General features: G+C 36.7%; 2 protein-coding genes across 6 annotated transcripts; one reads left to right on the top strand and one right to left on the bottom strand.

The window, feature by feature from the left end:
- Positions 1-1,525: 1,525 nt before the first annotated feature.
- LOC128862735 (AP-2 complex subunit alpha) lies at positions 1,526-19,401 on the bottom strand. 5 transcript variants are annotated; one of them, XM_054101428.1, is made up of 12 exons: positions 19,195-19,322; positions 10,509-10,868; positions 10,313-10,407; positions 7,161-7,372; positions 6,839-7,032; positions 6,097-6,760; positions 5,790-5,977; positions 5,073-5,699; positions 4,723-4,996; positions 3,055-3,338; positions 2,784-2,988; positions 1,526-2,718 (listed from the first exon to the last, which is right to left on the bottom strand). In XM_054101428.1, exons 3-12 carry the CDS (start codon positions 10,374-10,376, stop codon positions 2,641-2,643), a joined length of 2,790 nt encoding a protein of 929 aa, XP_053957403.1. In that variant the 5' UTR covers positions 10,377-10,407; positions 10,509-10,868; positions 19,195-19,322; the 3' UTR covers positions 1,526-2,640. The 5 variants fall into 5 exon arrangements, with proteins under 5 accessions (XP_053957403.1, XP_053957401.1, XP_053957399.1 ...); XM_054101426.1 differs by lacking the exon at positions 19,195-19,322 and adding an exon at positions 19,329-19,401 and having other exon boundaries at positions 10,313-10,868; XM_054101424.1 differs by having other exon boundaries at positions 10,313-10,868.
- A 2,385-nt stretch (positions 19,402-21,786) lies between these two features.
- On the top strand, positions 21,787-24,627 carry LOC128863834 (F-box-like/WD repeat-containing protein ebi). The gene is made up of 3 exons (XM_054103202.1): positions 21,787-22,236; positions 22,297-23,369; positions 23,431-24,627. Exons 1-3 carry the CDS (start codon positions 22,179-22,181, stop codon positions 24,274-24,276), a joined length of 1,977 nt encoding a protein of 658 aa, XP_053959177.1. The 5' UTR covers positions 21,787-22,178; the 3' UTR covers positions 24,277-24,627.
- The last annotated feature ends 1,071 nt before the right edge of the window (positions 24,628-25,698 follow it).

The following is a 25,698-nucleotide window of genomic DNA, read 5'->3' as shown; positions in this document are numbered from 1 at the left end:
TTTGGATTAACAAAAAATTTAGTAAAAAAATTATTTTTCATAATACACAATTTAGATGAAAAGAACTTTTAATACAAAAATGTACAATAATTTGTATACAATAAGATGAGGAGAACTTTTAATAAAAAAATTATAATTTGTATACAATTTGGATTAACAAAAAATTTAATAAAAAAATTATAATTTGTATACAATTTGGATTAACAAAAAATTTAATAAAAAAATTATTTTTTATAATATACAATTTAGATGAAAAGAACTTTTAATAAAAAAATGTAATTTGTATACAATAAGATGAGGAGAACTTTTAATAAACAAATTATTTTAGCAAAAAAATTATTTGTTTACAATTTGGAAAAACGAAAATTTTAATAAAAAAAAAAATAGTTTTTACATTGCACAATTTAGATGATAAGATTTTTAAATTTTACAATTTAGATGAAGGGAACCTTTAATAAAAAGAAAATAGAATTTGTATACCATTTGAATAAATAGAACTTTTAATAAAAACAATGATTCTTACATTGTACAATTTAGATGAAGAGAAGTTTTAATAAAAACATCAGCACTTTTAATGAAAAAAAAATTTATTTTTACATTATACAATTTAGATAAGCAGAACTTTAAATAAAAAAAAATGATTTTTATACTGAACAATTTATGTAGTTGAAGAACTTTTAATAAAAAATAAAGTTCTTTCCAGCTTACAATTTAGATCAAGAAAAACTTGGAAACCAACAATACATATATGCAACATAACTTCTTAACGATTATTTTTTTATAGTTGTAAATTTATTTGGAATGCTTATATTAGTAGATTTAACAATTAAATTCGAATATTTTTCATTTTTTTTATTTGCTACAAATAATGCGTTTTCAGCGCTAATAATGAAGAAACTAAAGTCAAACGAAATTAGGAAAATACGCGTTATTAACAGTGATTGTTGTTGTACGCTAATGAACGAGTAGCGAGCGGTAAATAAAACGCTGAAATATGTATTTAATGTATGCTATATATTATCGAACTTTTTAGCAAACCTATTATAATATTTTACTCAGTAACTTTAGCCATGCATTTTGTTTTTGAAATTACCAAAACTGCTGGTATACGTATTTGTAGAAGCTTGCCGAATAGCGATTACGATTATAACGAACACTTTGTGACGAATGCAATAGTTAAACACTTATCGGTTCGCCGTCCACTAAATCACCACTTGTAAAAAAAAAAACACTTTATTGAAGAAGGATAAAGAAACGGCGCATTTTATTAATCTAAATAGCAGATTGAATATATTACACGTTCTTCATCATTATTGTTATTGTAGCGGTACTTGAACTTAGTAATTAATCGTTTAATCGCACAACTCTAATAAATCAGACAATTTGGTATCAATACATTATTTTTAACACTCTTTTCAATTTTATTTGTCTAGTATGAGATTATTCAAATTCTTTTTAATTCCATTACGTTTATGCATGCATATCCTTGCAATTGCAGTAATATAGTATTAAATAGTTCTCAATATTTTTTTTCTTTTTTTTTTTTTGTTCTTTAATGACATAACGATAACGAAAATTGTGTCAGCTATTCTCTACAACAACCCCTATGCCAACTTTTCATACTAAGCATCATGAACTCATATCAAAAAGAAGGTATATACAGTATATTTTTTCGAAAACAATGTTATTGGATTTGGAAATAACCTAAACTAAACGCGGATTAAGCAAAAAGAAATTGTATTTTTATTCCATTGATTTCTACTTTGATCAAAAATTTCCCCCGACAAGTTTCTTTGATTGTAGCACATGTCTTTAGCCCCCGCCCTGTTTACTAGGTAAGTTAGATTCATAATTTTGTTGTAAAAGTATTGCTGTTCTTCCTATTTTAGAGTTCCTCTCCCTCTCGCATTTTTAGTAACAGTAATTTATTATATTCATTTTCTTTTCCATATATATTTACGGGTAATCAAATTTTAATGTAAAAATGATAAAGACTGTTTTATTTATTATTATTTTCTTTTTCTTAATCAGTTGCACGTTTTTTATGAATACTCAACATAATTTTTTTGGTTATTTTAATTCTAAACGAACAAACATTGTATTGTTTATTTCTTATGTTTTTTTTTTTTGTGTGAAATTTCATTGGATGAGAGAGGAAAACATTTATGTATGCTGATCGCTCAATGGTAGACCTAGCTACTTTAACGCAGTTGAAACGATGTACCGCAGATTTCTTTACATTTTAGATTTTCGCACACGTACATGGAAAATTAAATACTCAAAAATGTCCACACAATTAGTTGAGCTAAACGCTAATGTATTGCAAAAGCTATACAATTGTTCATACATTTGAATTTTTAGTTTATGTACTTTTTATTTATATTTGTAAAAAGTTTTGCCTTTAGATTTTTGAATTGTGCTAAATAGGAGAAAGTAGTTTTTTTTAGTAATTTTTTCTTTATTCTTGCATTTTCCTCGCATTTTATTCCGCTTTATATGATCTCCCCTTTGACGTATAACCATAAGAAACGCCGTTATTTAGACGTTCAAATAGCGTCTTAATCAATTTAGGTTATGTTTTCATGATTATTTACTTTTTTAGCCTACACTAAGAAGGTCGTCGTTGCTGTTTATTTATTTTTAGAACTGATCTGAGAGCAGCTCACATACTTCTCGGGTGACTGTTTCTTTGCTGGCGCGTATAGTCAGCCGAAACATCTGAAATTAATTAAAATAAAAACATATAAATTTTTCATACAAATGAATATGGAAATAACACGGACTTGCGCTTGTTTATTCGGCTCCAGACGCAACAGACAGCCAACCTGTTGCGTTTGCGTGTGTATGATACCTGCACACACCATATTATCGGGATTGGGGTCAACATTTTCCAATAGTTGCATGCCGAATCCCATTAGCTTATTGCGCGCACCAGACAGATCCAGTGGTTGTTGTGCCTTGAAGACCTTTTGTGCTCTTTGTTGTTCGCTATCAGTTATTATAAATTGTGATAAGCGTTATTGTTTTAAACATTTTCGTTGCTTCTTCACTTACCCTCCCAAATTTTTCCATCTTGCGAAAAACGATTCCGCATTCATTTCCGTTGGTTCAAAAAATTTATTTAATGTCAGTGGCAATTTAATGCTGAATTTCTGTGGCACATTGTTAAAGCGGAAATTCACTTCGATGGTGGGTGTATCCGCATAATCCTCAATGCATTCAGCGGTGAGTAATTGCTGAATTTGTGCACCAGCTTCCAGTGTGGGGTCCACGGATTTCACTTGTACGTTAAGTTTCAGTGCCTCCTCTGCGCCCCACTGAAGTACTGGCATGAAATTCTGTAGGGAATCAATAAAATTTAGAATTTAGTTTTTGTTTTTGTTTTGAAATCGATTTTTTGTTTTGTTTGATTTTTTTCGTATTTGGGTTTAAAATTTAGAAAAATGGTTTCACATGTGCCTAAAAAATGCACAACAATTTCTAGCAAATTTTTATATAACCCAAAAGTATCACTCGGCCGCTATTTGTTACTTTCAAGGAAGAACTATTATTTTAGCAGGACACAACTTCAGGGCATTCTTAGCAAAAAATGTGTGCTTCTATTGAATTCAACCTTACTGCAACAAGAGATTTCTGCAGAGGCCAAAAACCATTATAGTCTGAGAGTACAAGGTTTGATAAATTTGGTGACACTATTCCTGGCGGGTTATCAATAATGTATGTATGTATGTGGTTTGGCATTGCCATGATGGCAAACGATGTCTGTCCTGTTAATCAATTCTGATTATTGTTGTTGTAACAGCATAAACATTCCTCATGCATGCTACTGGGACGACAGTCTTTCGCGGCATATGAATTCGGGTCATTCCGGTAACGTAGATCCGACTGTTGTACGAATGATTCAATTCTGGTCGATTCACTCGCATTAGTCGTCGGAAGTAGAATCATTTAACCAGGCGACCGCAGCTCCTGTTGGTGTTGTAGCAATTAACAAAATCTGTCTAATGCAGTGGAGTCAGCGCTCGCCGTCGTCTAACTCAAATAACTATAGGCCCAGGATACGGACCGCTTTCAAAGAGTGGGACCAAATGGAAAGTGGGTTCAGATAAGCGGGTTCTCGTGCTTCGCTCCTATTACCTGTTACAATATCCAGAAAGTAATTGTGACAGAATAAGTCACAGTCCAGATCTCGTCAGCCAATTACCGGAGATACCTTTTGACGTGCCTAGGAGGCGGTTGAGCGTACAGCAAGTGCCTACTGGAGTGGTAGCTCATAATGCGCCTTTTCTAATTCATGTAAACACACACAAATCGGATTTTTTTAACAGTTAGATTATGGATGTTTAGTTTCCTAGCGATAGTATCTCTATTTTTCTCACTTTGTTCAGGAATTTTTTGTATTCGTTTTCGTTTATAAACATATTCACTGCTATTTTTCTAGTTTACCACTAGTAAACATAAAAACCTTTTTTAACATCAAAAGTGTTTACAGCAAAAACGTAAAATATGTCAGAAATGTTTAGGAAATAATACGCCTGTGCATTTATTTTATTTTTTCATATCAATCTTAAAAAAAATATCCTTTCATTATGAGATTATTGCCGGAATTTGCTTCGATGTTTTCACACAACCCAATAATATAATAGAACTAAGGATTAGGCGAGTTTGCCTACAGCTAATATCGAATGCTGGAACTAAGAATAAAAATTTTCGTTTACTCACCGTCAACGGTGTTTGTGTCTTGTTGCCATAAAATAGTCCCAAACGTCCAAGGTTTTGCCGGAACTCGCTCTTCACACCGATCTGGAGCATTTCATTTTCAAAGAGTACTCCATTGTTCTTGAAAAGAAACTTCTTCGAGTTGTAAGTCGCCGTATTGTTATTGCCATAAATATCGCCCAACACATCTATTAAAGTGCCACTGCCTCCCGTATTATTTACGCCAGCAGGCGGTGTGCTCAAACCTAACAAATCTGCATTGGCATTACTATTCACCCTAAAGTAGAGTAAGCCAAAATTAAAAGTATATAAAAATCATGCCTACACACAAAATCCATTCAATGTATACGCACTTGTGATTTACAAGTATATTATTTTGCGCCAACGCATTCGGTGCTGGACTCTTCGACTCGCGAATCTCATTCTCGGGCACACGGCCAGGTTTTTTCTTCTTCAAAACAGCCAAAATGGAACTTTCGCGCTCGGGGAATGATGGCATCTCTTCCAATACAGTCGCCAACACATCAGTCGACGCGACAATACTCAGTTGCAAATATTCGCTAGCACGCTGTTGCAACTCGGCATCTGCGGAGCGTAAATTACTATGTTGCCGGAACACTTCCTGAATGTTGGTGCGTATCTCGGGGAAAAGATTTATGAATTTAATATATGTCGACAGCAACAAGGCGCGTGTCATAGGTGAGCAGAGGTGATATTTCGAGTGTAACAATTTGAATTGTACGAGTGGAGCGGAACGTGAATCGCCAGCGATAAGATTGCCAAATTCGCCTAAAATGTAACCGCCTACTTTAACCATATTCTCATGGCAAGCCGGCGCCTGCAGAGCTTCGAAAACAGTTTTTGCTGCATAGCCTTGAACTTCCTCCCGATTGATAACGATCTGTATAACACGATACCAGACTTCCTCAGAGACATAATCGCCAGCAATACGTATCAGATTGAGTATGACATCAACGTACCTAATAAAAAAGTGAAGTAGGTTAGATATATTACAGGAAAAAAATCTGATGCTTTGTAATTTTAATAGTGCCAATGCCAATCTTTCATACCAAGTGTAATCAGTAGCGTATTTTTCAGCTAAAATGGCCACTTTAAGCACCATTTCTTCGCGTATGGAGTAGTCAGCCGTTTCCAAGTAGTTCAGCATTTCCTGCACGATTTCTTCAGCATTACCACGATCGCACATCGCATACAGCAAATCCACAGCCATTTGACGCACCGACACATCCTTCTCCATCTTTATGTGAAGTAAATAATAAGACGGAAAATTATCGCAAATGATGTGACGACAATGGGCAAAACATAGCGTACGTAATCAGTTTCAATAGAGCACAGCCAGTGCTTTGCATGACCTACCTTCATGGATAGGATGACCACCTCCTGATGTTTCTTCACCTCTTCATGTGAGAATTCTGATGTGGCCAAATGACACATAGACTCCAAAGCCAAATAACGCAAATTTGTTTCGCGATTACTCAAAAACTGTCCCAGCTGATTGCAAGCGCGCACCAACAAATTCGGCTCACTATCGCTATGAATAATTAAATTAATGGCCTCGAACAGCACTGCATTCTTGGCATTCGAATGTTGGACTTTTTTACTTTTCGGTGGCTCCTGTGCCTTATTCAGAATCGTCTCGAGCGTTTCATTCAAACGCGCACGCACACCCGGTTCCTCTGTAACTGGATTGTAGTTCTGTAGCAAACGCAAAAGTTTCACCGACAACCACGGCGCTGGCACAAAATAATATGTGTAATCCTGCAAATCCGTATAGCTGGCAGTAACGATGCGCGACAAACGTGACACGGCTAGATTTACGCAACCTTTATACTCTTCGGGATTGCGCTTGACAAGTGCATCAATCAATGAAGTAGCAGCCGTAACCACGCCCATATGTTGATCGTTGAGCAAATGAATGATACGAGATGTCCATTCCCCACCTGGTATTATATCAGGACTGGAGCGGAATAAACGTAGAAGACAAAGTGCAGCCGATTGCTTTACAACGTCCATTGTATCACTGAAACCCGAATAAATAAAAGTGAAAGTTATATGTAAATAAAAAAAAAAAATTAGTACTTAAGTGCAAGTAACTCACCCCGATACCAATAACTTTGGTATTTCATTCGAGAAAGACTCCGCCATATCCCGACTGCCAATATTGGCAATACACTGTAAAGCCAAATTCACATGTACAGGATTGCGTGATTGCAAATCATTTTTGATCGATTGTATGATCAAGCGTATCAAATCGCTATTGGTGTTCACCAACACCGAAATGAATAGGTAGCCCTGGAAGAGTTGAATAAATGAAAATATATGTATGTATGTATGTATGTATGTATGTATGTACATATATATAATTTCGATTGCTTAAATTGTGACAATTATAATTGATTGATATGCAAGGCAGTACATACAATTTGTTTTTCCGAATATTTGTTCGAAGAAAGTAAATTGACCGCCTCCATATGGCCAAAGTCGATGTCGTGTCCCAGCAGAAAAATAAATAACAGCTTACACACATATTTCTTCTTTTGATAACCGTCGAGCGTTTTATCGCCTTTAAATTTGCTGCGAATATTGGCGAGCTCCTTATTGATGCGCTTCACTTCGGCCTCTTTACTTTTACCTATTTGACGAGGAAGTGTAACATTAATATTTTCACATCAAAAACAGTTTGCAGTTGAACTGAATTAAAATACATATACTAAGTATTATAATAGGGATAGTTGGGGATAGCTAGAGGACGTGTAGAGTAAAAAACCATAACCAGAATAGTTAGCTGTTTAGAATAGAATGAATAAGGTGTTGTTGCTGTCGTTGTTGATTGTTGTTGTTGTTGTTTTAACAGCATAGTTAGCCCTGTCAGTGTGGGTATATCATCTGTCGTCTTCGTCTAGCTCATCTAGGGGTAGGCCCAGGAAACATGCTGTTTCGACGGGTTGGGTCCAGAGGGAGAGGGGGGTTAGATGAGTCTGATTAAGGGGGCATGTGAAGAGGTGGTTAGTGTCGTGCAGGGTACCTTCACATGCCGGACATGTGTTTGGTATGTCGGGGTCAATTCTGGATAAGTAGGAGTTTAACCTGCTACAATATCCAGAACGTAATTGTGCCAATGTTACACGAGTCTCACGGGGAAGCTGGAGCTCTTCTTCTGCAATGGGTGGTGGTTGGACTCCGATTACGGCATTCACGGGACGGGAGTTCATGAAGGTGGTAACGGACTCCCGGTGAATGTCGTTTATTGACTGTCTGAATACTGTCCGGTCCAGTAGGTCTCGGTCAGTTTTGTCCTGGAGTTCGTCAGCGTAGTCGAGGAGGTGTCTCCTGACGTGCCTGGGAGGCGGCTCAGGCTCAAGCAGGTGTCTGCAGGGGTGAAACCTGCGGTAACACCCCAGCAGGAACTGCTTGCTGAGCAGTTTGTTGTGCTCCGCGACTGGGAGCATTTGTGCCTCGTTGTGCAGGTGTTGTATGGGTGACATCAGGAGGCACCCGGTCGCTGTCCGAATGGCGGTATTCTGACATGTCTGAAGCTTTATCCACTGCGAATCACTAGTGCCAGGCGACCAGACAGGCGCAGCATAGTTTAGAACCGGCCGGCCCATGGCAGCCGGTTCTACGTTACCGGAATGACTCGGGTTTTTATTCCCGACCAAGGGCTGCCGCCCCAGTACACTAGCCCTGTCTAGTGTATCGTATATCTGTCGTTGTTGATGTTTTGTTATTGTTATTTTTGTCGTTGTTGATGTATTTGTTGTTGATGTTTTTGTTATTATTGTTATTGTTTTTGTTGTTGATGTTTTTGTTATTGTTGTTGTTGTCGTTGTTGATGTTTTTGTTATTATTGTTGTTGTTGTCGTCGTTGTTGATGTTTTGTTGTTGTTGTCGTTGTTGATGTTTTGTTATTATTGTTGCTGTTGATATTTTTGTTATTATTATTATTTTTGTACATGTTGTTGTTGGCTTTGTTATTATTGTTGTTGTTATTATTAGTATTATAGTTTTTGTTATTGTTATTATTGTTGTTGTTGATATAATTATTGTTATTATTATTATTGTAATAGCTAAAATATTTCCCATAATCTTTAGAGAAATGTCGTTGAGGTGATAATTCTTGATTGGCATCGCCTGTCGTAGGAATGACATTAATAGCTTTAATTTTTTTGTTATGTATTTTGCAGCTGCCTTCGAAGTGCATAAAAATTTGTTAAAGAGCAGTAGCACAAATTTTTCAAGTAGCATAAACATACATGTATTTAATTGTTGTTGTTGTTGTAGCAGCATCAACATTTCCCATACATATACTGGAAATGCTGCTTAAATGACAGTCCTTGGCCCGATATAAATTCGGGTCATTCCGGTTACGTAGAACCGACTGTCGTGGGAACGAATATTTAGTTGTCTGAGAAGTTCATCAACAAATTGCTGATAGATGGCTTGGTACAACTAAATTACGTTAGAGCGGTAACATTTTGCTGATGGATATTAAAAAATTACAGCGCAGGCCGCTAAAACGTGTTGAATGCTAGCAGATATACTAGAGAATATAAACTGAAAGCTTCGGTGCTTAGGATTAACCTCACTTTGATCGGTCAATCACAGCAAAAGACAATCAAGTAAATCAAATCAGGGAAGAAATTGAGAAAAATACCGGCACAAAAGTGGTCAAGCCGTTGCTAGGGCACTAAATATCCATCAAGCGTGAAGAAGGATGAGACACTTTGACCGGATGTGGCCGGAAGAAAGGCAGAACGCTCAGCCCAACCCTAATTTATCTTAGCTTCATTAAAGAAACTGGGTTTAGATGAAGAACAGCGCTGAATAGAGGGCACAAATGACCATGAGGTTCAAGTGGAAACCTCATTTTCATTCATTCAGTCAAATATCCATAAACAAAATTTTTTGAAGCATCTCACAACGGCCCAATGTGTTGTTGGCACACTATTAAAATAAGTGAAATTAATTAAAAATAAAATGATTAAATGTACACTGAGCGCGGAGTAAATGTGGCAAGTAAAGCAAGTCCAATGAAGCATAGCGATTCATGCTGCTATCATCAAATTAACATGTGTCTTCTGCGTCGCCCTACGCGCAAATCAATTTTGAAAAACTGGCGCCAAGCAGTACCAGCCACTGATTGTGGTCGCGCAAAATTCATGCCAACAATGGAGACAACAATCATGCGCGTACATTTGTACATATGTATGTATTTATGGAAAATGACTGTGAAGCGCATAACGATGCCATTTCTCCTATCGTTAGCAAACACTCATAAAATCAACAACAACAACAATAACAATAAAGCACACGCTTTAACGTATGAGTGAAAATTGAACAGGAAAATGTAGACGATAAATAGTTCTTGCAACGCATTATTGTACAATTTAGAAAGATTGACGCCCCTATGAATGCATCAACACCATTTAAGTATTGTATGTATGTATGTACATACATATGTATTTACATTTGTACTACTATAGCAGCAGGCAATATGATATTATATATGTATGTATGTATATTACATGCATAAACATCGCTGGTAATTATTCATTAATTATGGAATACTCACAGTTTCTTATATCCGATATAAAAACCGCCAGACCTCTCATACCGTCCCCCCGCACAGGTGCCATTGTTGTTAATTTATTAATTTTCGCTAAGTTACTGCAAAACCGCTGAGATAAGAAAACTTTTCTTTTGTGTTGACCACAAATACAACGTTTACGTGATTACTGATGAGGACGCAGCGCTTCTACTTTACAAACCTTAATATGCTCTATGCGGGAGTGAAGCCGATCAGACACTGCCACAAGACGACTCCGTCGCCGGCGTCTTTTTCGGCGGTTAGGTACTCAGAGAATTTTCACAAAACAAACAATCGTTAGTGGTCTCGACTCTTTCGAACAACGACGTCGTCGTCCACACACTCACTTTAAACGGTCAGAGCTTTCGTTGCGTCCCTCGGCGAACTTGGTTGAGACTAGCACGCTAATAAGCGCCGCAACGGCAACGGAGGCAGATAAGATGCCTACCGACTGACTGGCTGTGGTTGGATTTTAGCTGCGCCCGACAATGGCGACTCGCTGATAAACAAATGCAGTGATTTAATGTACTCTCAAGTCGGTCTGTTCAGAGAAATAAAACAACAATAAGAAAATTAAATAAAGGCAAATTATAAAGTAAGACTTTATAATAATTTAATTCATGATTTAGGTGCCTGTGTAACAACTAAAAACACACACACGCTGTTGAGATTAAATTTGAATTCGAAGATGCAAAATGTATTTTGTACGTGTTGTATATGTATATAGTATGTATGTGAGTGCATACATACATACGTATATTGCAACGCAACGATGCCCGTATCGCTATTCGACCCTCTAATCACCGCACATACTCAGTGCCGACACAACAACATCGATCAAGACAAAAACAAAATATGTGCATAAGATTTGTAAAAAAGTCGAAAGTAAACAATGAAATAAAATTATCTGCAAAACCTTGCCAAAATTTATACTTATAAAAAAAGTCGATACTTCGTATTGTACTAAAAACATATATAAATATGTAGAGAAGTGTGGCTGTGCTATATAGTACATATTGCTGTACCATAAAAACATGAGTGTGTATGTACTCTACATATCTTCTGTTCAAAACGTATCCACAATTACTGATTTAAAAAAACGCGCTAGAAAGATTATCAAAATATTTTTCTTTTCTTAATCACCAGTTAGTTTTGCTTCAGCTTTGTAAATTATGTTTTAGCAACCCACCGTCATAGTGGACGGGCATACGTGGCTTAGTAACACAAAGTGCATGAAACTCGTGCAGGCAGAGAACACGCAAAGAAGAAAGATAGATTATAAGTTTTCGCCATCCGAAACAAAATTATGAGAGTAAATTTGGCTATTAACGTCACGTTGGCTATTACCGCTGTTACATCTCCTGTCAAGTCAGCAAATCAGCTGATGTCTTCAAAATCGCTGAGAGCCGGTTAACGCAAACTCAGCTAATGGGCCGACGTCACTTAGTCACGAAGCGGTTTGTTTATGAAAAAAACTGAGATGCTAAAAAATCAACCAATGACAACACTTCATTGCCATCTGAACAACGACTGATAGGACGAGTGTCTGAATACATCTGAAATGATTATGAAATTGTGTTAGTGACATACGGAAGAAATCAACACAATCTGCACTCACGTTGCTTCGTTGCCATCTAAACAGTGACTGATTGCGCGAGTGTGTGAATGCATGCGAAATGATCGTGCAGCATTCGGTTCTAGAATCTCTCAAGTGACGTAGCAGCCAAATTTCCCCTAACATTTTTTTTTCACCATAGCTAAACCAAATAGGTGATCTATCAACCGCTGTGGTGAAAAAATTATTGTGATAGTAACTTCGACTGCCACCTCAGCGGGGACTCGGCAACAGAATTCTGCCCGCTCATTTCACACGTATTCACACACACGTCCAATCAGTGGTTGTTCGAGCAGTAACATAGTCGGACAGTAACATGAGCGGAGACTATGTGGATTTTTTTTCGTATATCATCAATACAATCTCAGTTCTTCCGTAAACAAACTGCTGTCGTTACCCCTGTTACGTTAGCCAATCAGCTGATTATTTCAAATTTGCTGAGAGCCAGTTAACGGTGTGACTTTGGCCGCTATAAATCTTTTCATCATTGGTTAACAGTCCGATGTTGTACACACATTTGCATTATCTCCATTGTGGAAAGAACACTGAAATCAGGTGATCCCTCTGTCAGCATATACAGAAATTTGTAAAACTTTGTAATTTGTAATCGTTTATTTCTAAATTTGGGGGTTATGAATAAATTTTATAAAGAGTATCAAACCAAACCAGAGAAGGAAGAAGGCCTATTTAGTAAAAAGTTATTGAGAAACGAAATTGAATGATTAATTTTACGCCACCGAGTTTTGAGATTTTGGTAAAAGTTTTAAAAACTCATGGAAGGCAAACATTTTGCACGTTTAAACTCAGCATTTGGAAGAATTATGTGCGGTTTCCTTTAATAACTCGCTTAATTCGGGTCAGGTATACTCCTAAAAACCACAGCAGATATTGCATTTTTTTATTCAAACTCTTTTTTTTTAAGAGTGTTTAAAAGTATTTAATATGAGTTTTTTTAAAGATGCTTCCGTAATTAAATAGTGTATTGTTGTAACAGCATCAAAATTCCCTGTAAATATTTTTTGGAATGCTGCTGGAGTGTCAGTCCTTGACCGCGGATGTATACGCGTCATTCTGGTAACGTAGAAACAAACTCTCGTTATATCGCCCGGAAGAAATGCACACACGCTCAGCCCTAGCTCTATCTTAGGTTTAGCTGGGCTTGGATGAGGTACTGTGATGACTGGAAGAAACAAGAAACCATAGGCTCGAAGTGGATACCTCAAACAAATACATATTATTTAGTTTTCTCTTATACACTATAAAAAAGGTAGGTGAAACGGTTAAAGTGCCGGTCTGGCACTCCTCAAGTAGCACTAAAGCGCCGTTTTGATACCCTATATTCGATAATGATTTTGTATTATCTTAAGTTGTCAATAAATCTATACTGTGGTGCGTTTTCAATCACATCGGACTCCCATGAGTTAGTAAATAATTTTTTAAGGTATTGTGTGAAGTTCGAAATATCGAATTTAGTTGAACATAGTCCAAGATGAATTCATTCAAGATGATGGCACTATATCAACTGATTTTGCGATTGTGCGTCTTGATTGTCAATGTGGCCTGCTTCTTTGCTTCTTCTTCGAATGTGTTTACATTACACAGGTCTGCAAAAAAATGGGTTCGGAATGTTCTATAAAAGTGTAGTGTCATTTCCGAAGTAATTTTTTGCGTAGAATCCGAATCCGGGGTTTAAATTGCTCTATCACGTCAGGACTTTGAGATATTCTAACCTAAAAGTGCAAAAAACGCTGTTTTTGCCCATTTTTTAGGTTATGTAGCTACGAAGAATTTGCTCTTCATAAAAAATTAGACATGGTATTTTAAATTATAAGTCTTCCTCTTTTAAATGCCGTTGAGTTTGCTCAAATATCTTAATTTTTCACTGAGATATCGCATTTGGAAGTCTCAACCTCAAAAATGGGCAAAAACAGCTTTTATGCACTTTTAGGTTAGGATATCTCAAAATCCTGACGTGATAGAGCAATTTAAACTCCGGATTCGGATTCTACGCAAAAAATTACTTCGAAAATGACCCTACACTTTCCTAGAACAAAACGTTGCTGACCTGTGTTATCATTGAAATGTTGATATTAAGAAAAACTTTACAAAAAAGAATACATGTAAGTGTTGTTGTTGTCCTAATGTTACCACCTTGAACAGATTCGCTCTACCATAGTCTATCTGAAATTGTATGTTCCTAATAAAATTTCACAGCGGAAGTATTCAACTGAAAATTATATATAAAGATTGTTGAGTGAGTTTCCATTACCACGAATTCCTCTCGTCAGGTAAAACATGTCATATGACCCATGAGGACCGCAAGAGAAAGCCTAAATGAGGCTAAAGTAATTGGTGGGAAAATGGTCTCGGCCGCAAAGTTGAGAAACAACTCTGTTTTCTTGGCCACGACAATACATCTCATCTTGCTATGACCCTGATAGGGCATGCCTCTTTTACTACGGAACTTACCACTTTATGGAAAATGTTTTCGAGGCAATTAAAAGAGCGAAACTACTCTACTAAAAATATTTGAAGTATGTGAATTTTGTTTAAATTTTATTGACAATTTTTTGGTACTTTTTTAGCAGAACGTATCGAAACACGTGCATATGTACAAAAGAATTCGTTAATTCCGGTTCAGTGCCGGCAATCAATTCCATTATGAATTCAAACCATATTTTATAAAAGGTTAAATTTTAGTGCCTACGCATACATATCGTACAAACATATATAAAATTGGATATGTGTCGGACTGAAGTCTTAGGCGCGCTAGGCACAATGTTGGGAATATCTAATTTTAATGAATTCCATTTTTTTATTCAAAAGCAAGGAGCGTATAGAAATATTACAATCAAAACTTTGAGTTTTGCCGAAAAAAAGTTCCATCTGACGCAGAAGTCTGAAGATACAACAAATTTTATTTAATTTTTTCCGATGAAAAAAAAAACAATACTCGTTAACTTCCCTAGGGACAAACTGATAATGCTCTATTTGGGTCAAACTTATAGTAGAAACAGAATCCACATTTCGCCCATTTATATAGAACCAAAATGAAATTCGCATCAAAAGCAAAATTGATGAGTCTTCAAATTTTCCAATTGATTCAAGTTATAAGTCGCCGGCGGTAGCGAAAAAATTAAAAATAAATGTACTCACGATGAACTTCGTCAGGCGAACTTTGGTTGTGTGCAATCTGTGTGTACCGCAGTATGATTTATTTTTGACTGTGAAGTTTGGCCTAACGAAGTTCGTTCAGCCCACCATCCATATAATAAAGGAATGAGTATTATAAATGCAAAGTTCCTTCGAAATGCATAGATCATGTATGATATAATTAGAGAGAGAGTAAGAAAAAACCTATAAGAAATCTGCAGAAATATATATACAGTAGGTTCTGTTTTTATGCGGTAGATACGTTCCGCAAGAAACAGCATAAAAAAAACAGCATAAAAAAAGCTACCAGTTCTATAGTAAAACTATAGATACGTTTCAAATGCTAAAACCGCACAAATCTGAAATAATGTAATAAAATCGCATAAAAAAGGGCACTAGTCCCATATTATAACTATAGATACGTTCCATAGACCGCATGAATGAAAATAATTAAATAAAATCGCATAAACAAAATATTGTATTTTTGAAAATTATATCTTTATTTAAGAAACGTCAGAATCGAAAAATAAATTTAAGTCAGAAATAGAATCAGACAATACCCACAAGTTGCGCGTTCGTTTAGGATTTGGCGTAAAATCACTTTCGTCACTTTAGGAAATGTACACGTCTGATCTAGATAGTTATGCAGGCGGTTCCATACTTGTAGGGTTAGCATTTCTGATGTAATCTGTGATGAGTTTTTGCTTAGCTGGTTTAGAATCTTGTTTATATGTACAATTCCCGATAGGTCGACATGCATTTTGTAATTTAAAAAAAAACCGCACTATTTCAAAACCGCATAAAAACAGAACCTACTGTATTATACATATTATAATTAAAAAATGAACGGGACGACAGAGTAATTAAAAAAGGACGGATTCTAGTTGCATATGCTTCGAAAGCAACTATACATGGAAAGGAACAACTGCATCTACATATATAGGGTGTTTTTTTAGAGGTTAGGTTTTCAAGTTGGCACTACTTTTTTCGTAGATGGTCTTTTTGACAGATGTCACTTGATTTATGCTCAGTTTGGTTTGCCATTTCATAATGAATAGACTTACACCTGAACAACGTTTGCAAATCGTGCAAATTTTGGCCCAAAACGAGTTGGCCACCGATCCCGATTTTCACAAGAAAATTTTGTTCAGCGATGAAGCTCACTTTTGGTTGAATGGGTATGTCAATAAGCAAAATTGTCGCATTTGGAGCGAACATAATCCACAAGCCATTGCTGAGACGCCGTTACATCCTCAAAAAGTCACTGTTTGGTGTGCTCTATGGGCAGAGGGAATCATTGGTCCATATTTCTTTAAAAATGAAGCCGGCCATAATGTTACAGTCAATGGAGAGCGCTATAGAGCCATGATTAATGACTTTTTCGTATCTGAATTGGACGATGTTGATGTGGACGACCTTTGGTTCCAACAAGACGGCGCTACATGCCATACAGCCAACGCAACAATCGATTTATTGAAGGAAACTTTTGGTGAGCGCATTATCTCGCGCCGTGGACCTGTGGCGTGGCCTCCAAGATCGTGCGATATAACACCGCTGGACTATTTCTTGTGGGGCTATGTGAAGTCGCTTGTCTACGCAGATAAGCCCGAGACGATTGACGTCTTGGAAGAGAATATTCGGCGCGTTATTGCTGACATACAGCCCCAATTGCTGCAAAAAGTGGTCGAAAATTGGGCCTCTCGGCTGGAATTTGTACGAGCCAGCCGCGGCGGCCACTTGCCCGAAATCATTTTTAAAACATAATGGCAAACCCTTATCTTTATAATAAAGCTAAATTCTTGGCCATAACATTAAATTATATACGTTTTATTTCATCTTGAAAACCTAACCTCTAAAAAAAACACCCTTTACATACATACATGTAAAAGCCTGGTTCAATTTGTGTTCAGTTCATTTAAATGTGAGGCCGTTAAAGCGAAAGCTGTTGATTGGTGAGCAATAAATTGTTATAATTTAACATAAAAACATCTGAATCAATGTTGCTATAATTAGTAAACATTTAAATATAAATAGGTACATACAAATGTATGTATATACATAAAAATGTACGCTTACGCCGTAGCCAATTTGTGAATTTTTCGTTTCTAATCAGTGCTGACGAGACGAAAAAAAATCTAAAACCTTTTATCAGGCTTCCAACTGCAAGACATAGCTATTGTTTAAGATAAAAAAACTCAATATGCCACAGAAACCGGGCAAATATCTCTGTTTGTTAGTCATACAATTTTTTTATTTTTATAAAATTTATTTTGAGAGTTTATCAAATTATAGAAAAAAATTAAGGTTAACATGCAGTTCTTATGCTAATAATTTATTAGTTACAGATGGAGGTAAACTATTACAGCCTCTTCAGGCGTTCAAAATATTCAATCAGAAGATCTGTTAAAAATTTAATCCAAAATATAACAGCTTTGAGTAGAATTGCGATAATTCATACAAAATGGAAAGAATTCGAAGTTGCTACTAAGGAATGAAAATTGTTTACATTCAATTGAAATTTGATGGAAATTAATTCTTATAATTCTTGTTTTGTACTCCACTTTTAAGTTACTGGCTCCACCTTTCTATTGCTTATTTTTATATATTTTTTATTTTTTTTATTTTTCGACTATTTCATAAAACCAAGAAATCGTCTATAATTGTTAACTTTTCTTCAGCAGCATCACCTAATGGGGATTAAATAGTTTTTTAACCGAGTTTCAAAATTAAGTCAATCTAAATATTGCATATTTTTAGATTATTTCAATGATTGATTTGTAACAAGTTTGTAAGTTTAGACCAGTAGAAAAGGGCTCTTTTATTACATTATTTTTTAGATATTTTTAAACCGACCAAGAACGGGCAGAGATGATGGAAGAGGCTCATAATCCAGAGATGGCACTTCTTCGCCAACCTCTTTCAGGTCTTCATTTAGACAGGCATGCTTTGAATTACATTATGGATTCGGCCGCCGTAGGCGTGACTACGATTCGGAATTCGGAGAAGGTAGGTTCGAATCTCTGTGAAACACCAAACTGAATAAAAAGTTTTTTCTAATCGCGGTCGCCCCTCAGCAAGCAATGGCAAACCTACGAGTAGTATATTTTTGCCATAAAACAATCTCCTCATAAAAAAAAAGTCGGCTTAAAACTATTGGTCCCTCCATTTGTGAAACAACATCAAGACACACCTCACAAATAGGAGCTCCTGCTCCAGCCAAATACCCAAAAAGGGTGCAAGTGCCAATTATGTGTATATATACTCTATATAGCATACCTGCATTTCTGGCATGAAATGTTCGCAATTATAGTAATAAGAAGTAAATAATACTATAATATGGTTTGTACGTGACTATCTTATAGTTGGTATCAGAATCGTAGCCCACATAAAACATTAAAAAATATAAAACTTGATTTTTTGAGAGCGGTTTTCCCTCTGCCCCTCATGCAACAAGATAGTAGGTATAACAAGAAAATCCCTTAAACCCCATAATTTGAACTGCAACAAAATGCAAACAAAATTCGCCAATGTGGCATTGGCATTGCTTGATTCATCACGCTGTTACCTGACATACTTATTTACATTATACTTAAATACCAATTGCACTGCTTTATTATTTAAATTAATGTTTTCTTCCATAGAGTTCCCCGGCATTTCTGGCATGAAAGACATATTAAGCTGTTTTTCCTCACACATTGCTTTCTTTTACTTATATTCCATTTTTTTGGTAATTGGTTTTAATTTTTTAGTTCTACGTTGCTATTGGCACTGTTTCGCTTTACTAACACGTCCCTATCGATGTCTAGCTGAACGCCCCTAACTGCATTAAACGATGACGAAGGCGAAAACGTTCGAATAAAATACCTTTTTAACGAATGTGCACTTTCATTTAATCGAGCGGTTTACTTTGATCTTATATCCACGGCACGAGAATGAAATGTTAGTAGTTCCGTCTGAATATTTGGGTTATTTCTTACTTTACAAGATTACAACATCGACAAAGAGGACACCGACCGCGACACGACGGCTTCTTTAACAGAAATTGCAATCAATTTCGGCCAAAATGGGCGTATCAGAAACCACTTTTCTTGTAGCTTACGTATTCATGTACAATCTCGTAGTTAAATCAGAAAGAACGCTTTCAGTTTTCAAGCGTTTTAATTTAACAAAATTTCTGCATACAATACAACACAGCACAAGTGAAAATGAAAATTTTTATTGATTTTTCCTTACGTTGACTTTTCACACACTTTTCTCTAACATTCGCTTTTCCCGAACAGTGCTGCCATTGCATCCATGAATTATACTTCTTCTATAAGTGATATATTCACAATAGACCGGCACCGATATATAGCAAAGCTGCCCCTTAATTAGAATTTAAATAAAATTGCAGATTGAGTTTTTATAATCAATATTATTTTGTATTAAAAATTGTTTTGACAATGAAATTAAATGGTAGTACAATTCACGATCTGGCTTGGAACTCAACAACCTAATAAGGTTCTTTAACCCTACAGACTAGATGTAGCCAGTTGGTAACGAGGTTGTGGCAACAATTTGAAACGCTAGTTTCTAAATGAATCATCACTTTAACCCACAAGCAATTCACGTTTTAGTGGATATCTGGTAGAATGGTGTGTGCATTTAGAAGAAATTAATCTTGATTCGAAACAACTGTTGATGCTTATTTCGATTAGTATTATTTTTCTTCTGCATTGGAATAGATGTGCGCAAGCATAAAACTTTTATAATATCGATAACAAATCCTAGTTTTTTGTGGGTGTGAAATTATAAGCAATTTGGATTCGTGATAACTGTTTGAAGTGAAGATATCACTGAAGTTCGTAGAAAATTTGTAACTAATTACTATCAGCTATATATAGCTGAATGAGAACTATCTATTTGACAGCTAAGAATTGCAAACTGTTTTAAGGTTTCCGTTCAGTAAGTTTCGACAGGCCATCATGACTCGTGTAACGCCAGAGCAATGCTTACAAAGTGGGAAAATTTACATTGAAAAAATAAATATGTTCACGAAGCTCATAGAGCACTTCGACCATTTAACGTTTCTACTACATTACATTACATTGTACCATTGATGCTATATGGTCAGATTTATTGGAAAAAGTAGTCAATAATTGGACTGATCGAATGGACCATATAACTCGTAATTGCGGCGAACATATGCCGGATATCATATTCAAAAAATAAATGCCTTGAAATTATCTACCAGGTTATAAAAAAATTCATTCCAACAATATTTCTGTCTTGTATTATCATTCGGCCGCCACAACCGACCGAGTTGGTGCGTGACTACCATTCGGGAGTGCGTAGGTTCAAATCTCCGTGCGTGAAATACCAAAATTATAGATTTAGAAATTATATAGTTTTTTTCTAATAGCGGTCGCCCCCTCGGTAGACTATGGCAAAGCTCCGAGTGTATATCTGAAATGAAAAAGCTCCTCATAAAAAATATCTGCCCTTCGGAGTCGGCTTCAGTTTTAAGGTCCATCCATTTCTAGAACAACATCAAGACGCACACCACAAGTAGGAGGAAAAGCTCGCCCAAACACCTAATAAAGGGTGTAAGCGCAAATTATATATATAAATGTTCAGTAAATGGCTTGATGATATTGTAATTTTAAGATTTTTGACTTTTAAATTAAACAAACTAATAAAAATGAAGTGCTACAGGTTAAATTGAGACCTAATGAATTTAAAAAAAGGACCAAATGCAGTTTTTGTTGTTTTTATTCTGATGATATCGTGGCAAGAAAGTATGTATATCATTTTTCTTCATTTTGTTTGAATACTGAATTTTGAGTTCGCTGTGCCGTCAGGCTACATGAAGAAACAAACAAAAGAAACGGGAATTATATGCTTGGGAAGAGAAAGAGTAGACCAAAGCAATAAAAATTACCTAACCCAAGAAACTGTATACACTTGTCATGGCATCATCCGTATAAAAACCCAAAAAAACTTCATTTGCAGGTTTCATATTCATTTGTGCTTTCACAATTTAACACGCGGCACTTCGTTTTCATTAGTTTATTTAATTGAAATTTCACAAATCACAATATTCTTAAGTTTTGTATTAGAAAGGAACCTGTCGTTAGACTTGTCAAAACCGCAAAAAATAAAGTAATTGTTTTGGGAAGACGCCACCGGCAGAATTCAATTCGTCTTGCTAAGAGGTCACTTTCCATGATTTCGCCATGGCGGCATCTGTTATGAAACGGAATAGCAACTAAGTTAACTCTACAGGAATGGATAAGAAACTCTCAGCTTCGAGAGAGCGCTCCAAAAATGTGCACTCTTTGTAACCTTTTCCAGTGGTGCCATACCAGCAAAAATTGTAGATAGGGGCATTTATAGACATTATTGTGATTTTTCGTATTAAAGAAATGCGCCCAAAACTTAATTATAATTTTTTCAGTGCCGATGCTTCTATTATTACTACTATAATCGTTTAAATGTTGGAACACCATATTGTAGATGTATTTTTGTTATGAATATAAGGTATTTTTGGATTATAAGCGCGGCATTTAGCATAAAAAAGTGGCACTTCACGTTTCATGTGCACTTTTCATATAACTGTTGTTCTTGGCCGAAATCAAGGCGCAATTTATTTAATTTTTCCTAGCCGAACTGTTTTTTTGTTATTATGTTTTTTCTGTTTACTTTATGACTGAAAATTCAACATTTAAACCACCAAATCGCAAAAACAAAATACTTGTAAATTTAATTTTGTATTACTGCTATGCTTTGTGTGGCTGGTAGCATAAGACACGAGATCGTGGGACGCTCTCAGTAGAAGAGAGCTGTTCATTGCCTTGGCTTTGGCCGTAATAACACGTCAAAATATTTAACGAGTTTTAAATTCACAAGGAATTGATTTATTTCGTTTTGCATACATTTAATTTATAAAATGTGCATAAAGGTGAAAAAAAATCTTGATTATTGACTTCAAACAGTGCTCTGGAAATAAAGAGTGTTTAAGGAAATATTTATAACGGACGCTAAAAAGACATCAGATATTAGAATAAAAAGTTGGCCGGAATCTAGAGAATAGTAAATACAAAAATGAGTTTTTCCAGTGACGAAGTGAACTTTTTGGTGTACAGATATTTACAGGAAAGCGGTTTGTTTATCTCGTAAAATCCTAATCTTTTACAAATTAATTAACAAAAAATTTCTCTAGGTTTTGTGCATTCGGCTTTTGTATTTGGCGTCGAGTCACACATTTCACAGAGCAATATAAATGGCGCGTTGGTGCCACCGGCTGCGCTTCTCACAATTCTTCAAAAAGGCCTAATGTATACTGAAGTCGAATGGAGCGTTGGAGAAGATGGAGAAGTGGCACGCCCGGTTGAAGGTCTCAGTTTAATTGATGCTGTTATGCCTGAAGTAAAACCCCCAAAACTACCAGCGGTAAAGTCGGATCCCGGTAAAACGGGTACAGACAGCAGCAGTACTGCTGCATCCACCACTGCAGGAACTGGGGGAGTTAAAACGGAAGTTAAACCTGACAGCAACACTACCGGCGCTGCAACAAACAACGAGCAAACTCCTGGGGGAATACCAGCGACAACTGCAGACTCAAATGAAACAGATAGCAATGCTAATTCATCTACTGGTACTACTGGAACACCGAATGCATCAACAGTTGGAGCTGTCAATTCTACCGCAGGCTCAAGTAGTGATGCTGCTGTCACTGGAAATAAAAAAGCTAACACGACTGAAGGAACTGCCACCAGCTCTATTTCAACAGACGATTCCACACCAAATGCTAGTGCCAATAGCAATAATAGTGCCGGTGCCAATACCAACGTAAACGAGCCAGTGACACCTAGTGTTCCAGCAACCGGTGCAAATACGAGCACAAATATTCCAAGTACTGGTGCTCCTACTGCTCCTACTGGCAGCACGACTAATACCTGCCCCACTTCTGGCAGTTCAGATGTAATATCCCAAATGCAAATTACTAATAGCGGCACAACGGCGGGAGCGGGAGAACCCATGGATATTGATCAAAGCATTGAGATACCAGCCTCTAAAGCTACTGTTTTGCGTGGCCATGAGAGTGAAGTTTTCATTTGCGCCTGGAACCCCAGTCGGGATTTGTTAGCAAGTGGATCTGGTGACAGCACCGCACGCATTTGGGATATGTCTGACGCAACGACTAGCCCGAACCAACTTGTATTACGTCATTGCATACAAAAGGGTGGCGCCGAAGTGCCCAGCAACAAAGATGTTACTTCATTGGACTGGAATGTAAGTTGCATCATATTATTAGGTTAAAAATAATTAATTATCATATATTTATCCAATTTAGTGTGATGGAACTTTGTTGGCTACCGGCAGCTATGATGGATACGCACGTATCTGGAAAACAGATGGTCGCTTGGCATCTACACTGGGTCAACATAAGGGTCCAATATTTGCGCTAAAATGGAATAAACGCGGCAATTTCATACTCTCAGCTGGTGTAGATAAGACAACCATTATCTGGGATGCTTCCACTGGTCAATGCACTCAGCAGTTTTCTTTTCATAATGCTCCAGCACTCGATGTCGATTGGCAGACGAATGTATCTTTTGCCTCATGCAGTACTGATCAGCGTATTCATGTGTGCCGCTTGGGTTCAGACGTACCAATTAAAACATTCAAAGGTCATACCAACGAGGTGAACGCTATAAAATGGTGTCCACAGGGCCACTTACTTGCTTCTTGCTCTGATGATATGACTCTAAAAATTTGGAGCATGAAGCACGACAAATGTTGTCATGATTTGCAAGCACATTCAAAAGAAATCTATACAATCAAATGGTCTCCTACTGGACCGGGTACACAAAATCCCAACACTAATCTCATATTAGCATCTGCATCGTTTGATTCGACTGTACGTCTATGGGATGTGGACCGTGGTAGTTGCATACACACACTTACGAAACATACAGAACCGGTGTATTCGGTTGCATTCAGCCCGGATGGCAAATATTTAGCTTCGGGTAGTTTCGATAAATGTGTGCACATTTGGAGTACTCAATCCGGGCAGCTAGTACACAGTTATAAGGGAACAGGTGGAATATTCGAGGTGTGTTGGAATTCCAAAGGAACTAAAGTAGGAGCGAGCGCATCTGATGGAAGTGTTTTCGTACTGGATTTGAGAAAAATCTAAAACGTAATATAAATTTAAGAGCTAGCTGACACTCGAGCAGTTATTATTTTAAGCAAAAAGTATATTAACATTTTTGTTTCAAAACAGATGATTAAAAAAATGCAAAACATTGTAGCTTTCCCTTGAGTTAATACGGATGTTGAAGTTTGTACAATGTTAATTGTATGTATTTCTATATATTTTGTGTAGTCCCTTCATGTAATCAACCCGAAAATCGTACATAGCGAGTGTTTCTTAAATAGTAAACCAGTCAAACTACTGTAATCCCATTTACAATAATTACTTGAATACTTCGAACACAAGTAATTATATTTAACTGCTTGACTCAATAAATCTTTACATTTCAGCTTAGAGATTCGTTTTTTCAATCAAGGTCCTTAGATATTTTTCGATGTTAGAGCAAAGAATGTTTGCATCTGCCGAATCAGAGTGAGGTATATTTATTGGCAATAGGTTGGGTTGGTTGGTTAAAGTGGTGATTCATCCAGAATCCAACTAGCGCTTCCGCATCACTTTGTTGATCTGCGTGAGACTCTCGAGCAGTGGTCTGCCAAGGGTTGACATTCTCTCCTTCCATAAGGTAGGGAATTCACAGAGGAAATGACAAATAGTTTTTTTTTTTGTCTCTGGTTGCTTAGAACTGTGACAGTGTGTGTTGTGAGGTATACCCATTTTGGCTGCCAGTTATGACCGCCGAGAGTCTGCAGTTATTCCTTCGTTTCATATTTGTTTGTTTGTGGTTGTAGGTGGACTATAACGTTATGCCAACCTTGCATGATGTCTCGTCTCTATCTGCATTTCGTGATTGTAGATATTTTAAGGAAATTGTATTCTTGATTGCACCCAGTGGTATAAATACAGGTTCTGCAAGAATGTTAATCATAGCAGACTCACTCTTGACAGTTCGTCCGCTTTTTCGTTTCCTTCAATTTTTTTTTTGTCCCGGGACCCAGATTAAGGTAACTGTATGGTTTACCCTCGAGGTGGTAAGACTATTTCTGCTTTGTTCCACCAGTTTAGAGGTTGTTTTAAATGAGTCCAGTGTCTGGATTGCAGTTTGGCTACCCGAAGGAAAAGCGATATTGCACCTAAAAGAGAAGTCTGGGATTAGTACCCTACAAGCTTCCCCTATTGCCAATACTTCCGCCTGGAAACACTGCAAATATTGGGAAAGCGCTGAGATTTTTCAATTCTAAGACTATGAGAATATATACCAATGGGTACTAGTTTCAAAATCGCAGTGAGGATCTCAAGCCTCTTGGGGGCCCGAAATAAAAAGCGTTGCGGGCGATATTTAAATCGATCGGCCAGCTGGTTATAAACGTAAATGCTCATCTGATTGCTGATGACTAGCAAAACGCGGTGGACGAAGCTGCCGATCTTTCAAACTACTGCGTGGAGCACCGCCATGAAATATCTTCC

This window comes from Anastrepha ludens, chromosome 5 (genome assembly GCF_028408465.1).
Source record: "Anastrepha ludens isolate Willacy chromosome 5, idAnaLude1.1, whole genome shotgun sequence".
Taxonomy (NCBI): Eukaryota; Metazoa; Arthropoda; class Insecta; order Diptera; family Tephritidae; genus Anastrepha; species Anastrepha ludens.
This window is presented reverse-complemented; position numbering and strand designations above follow the sequence as displayed.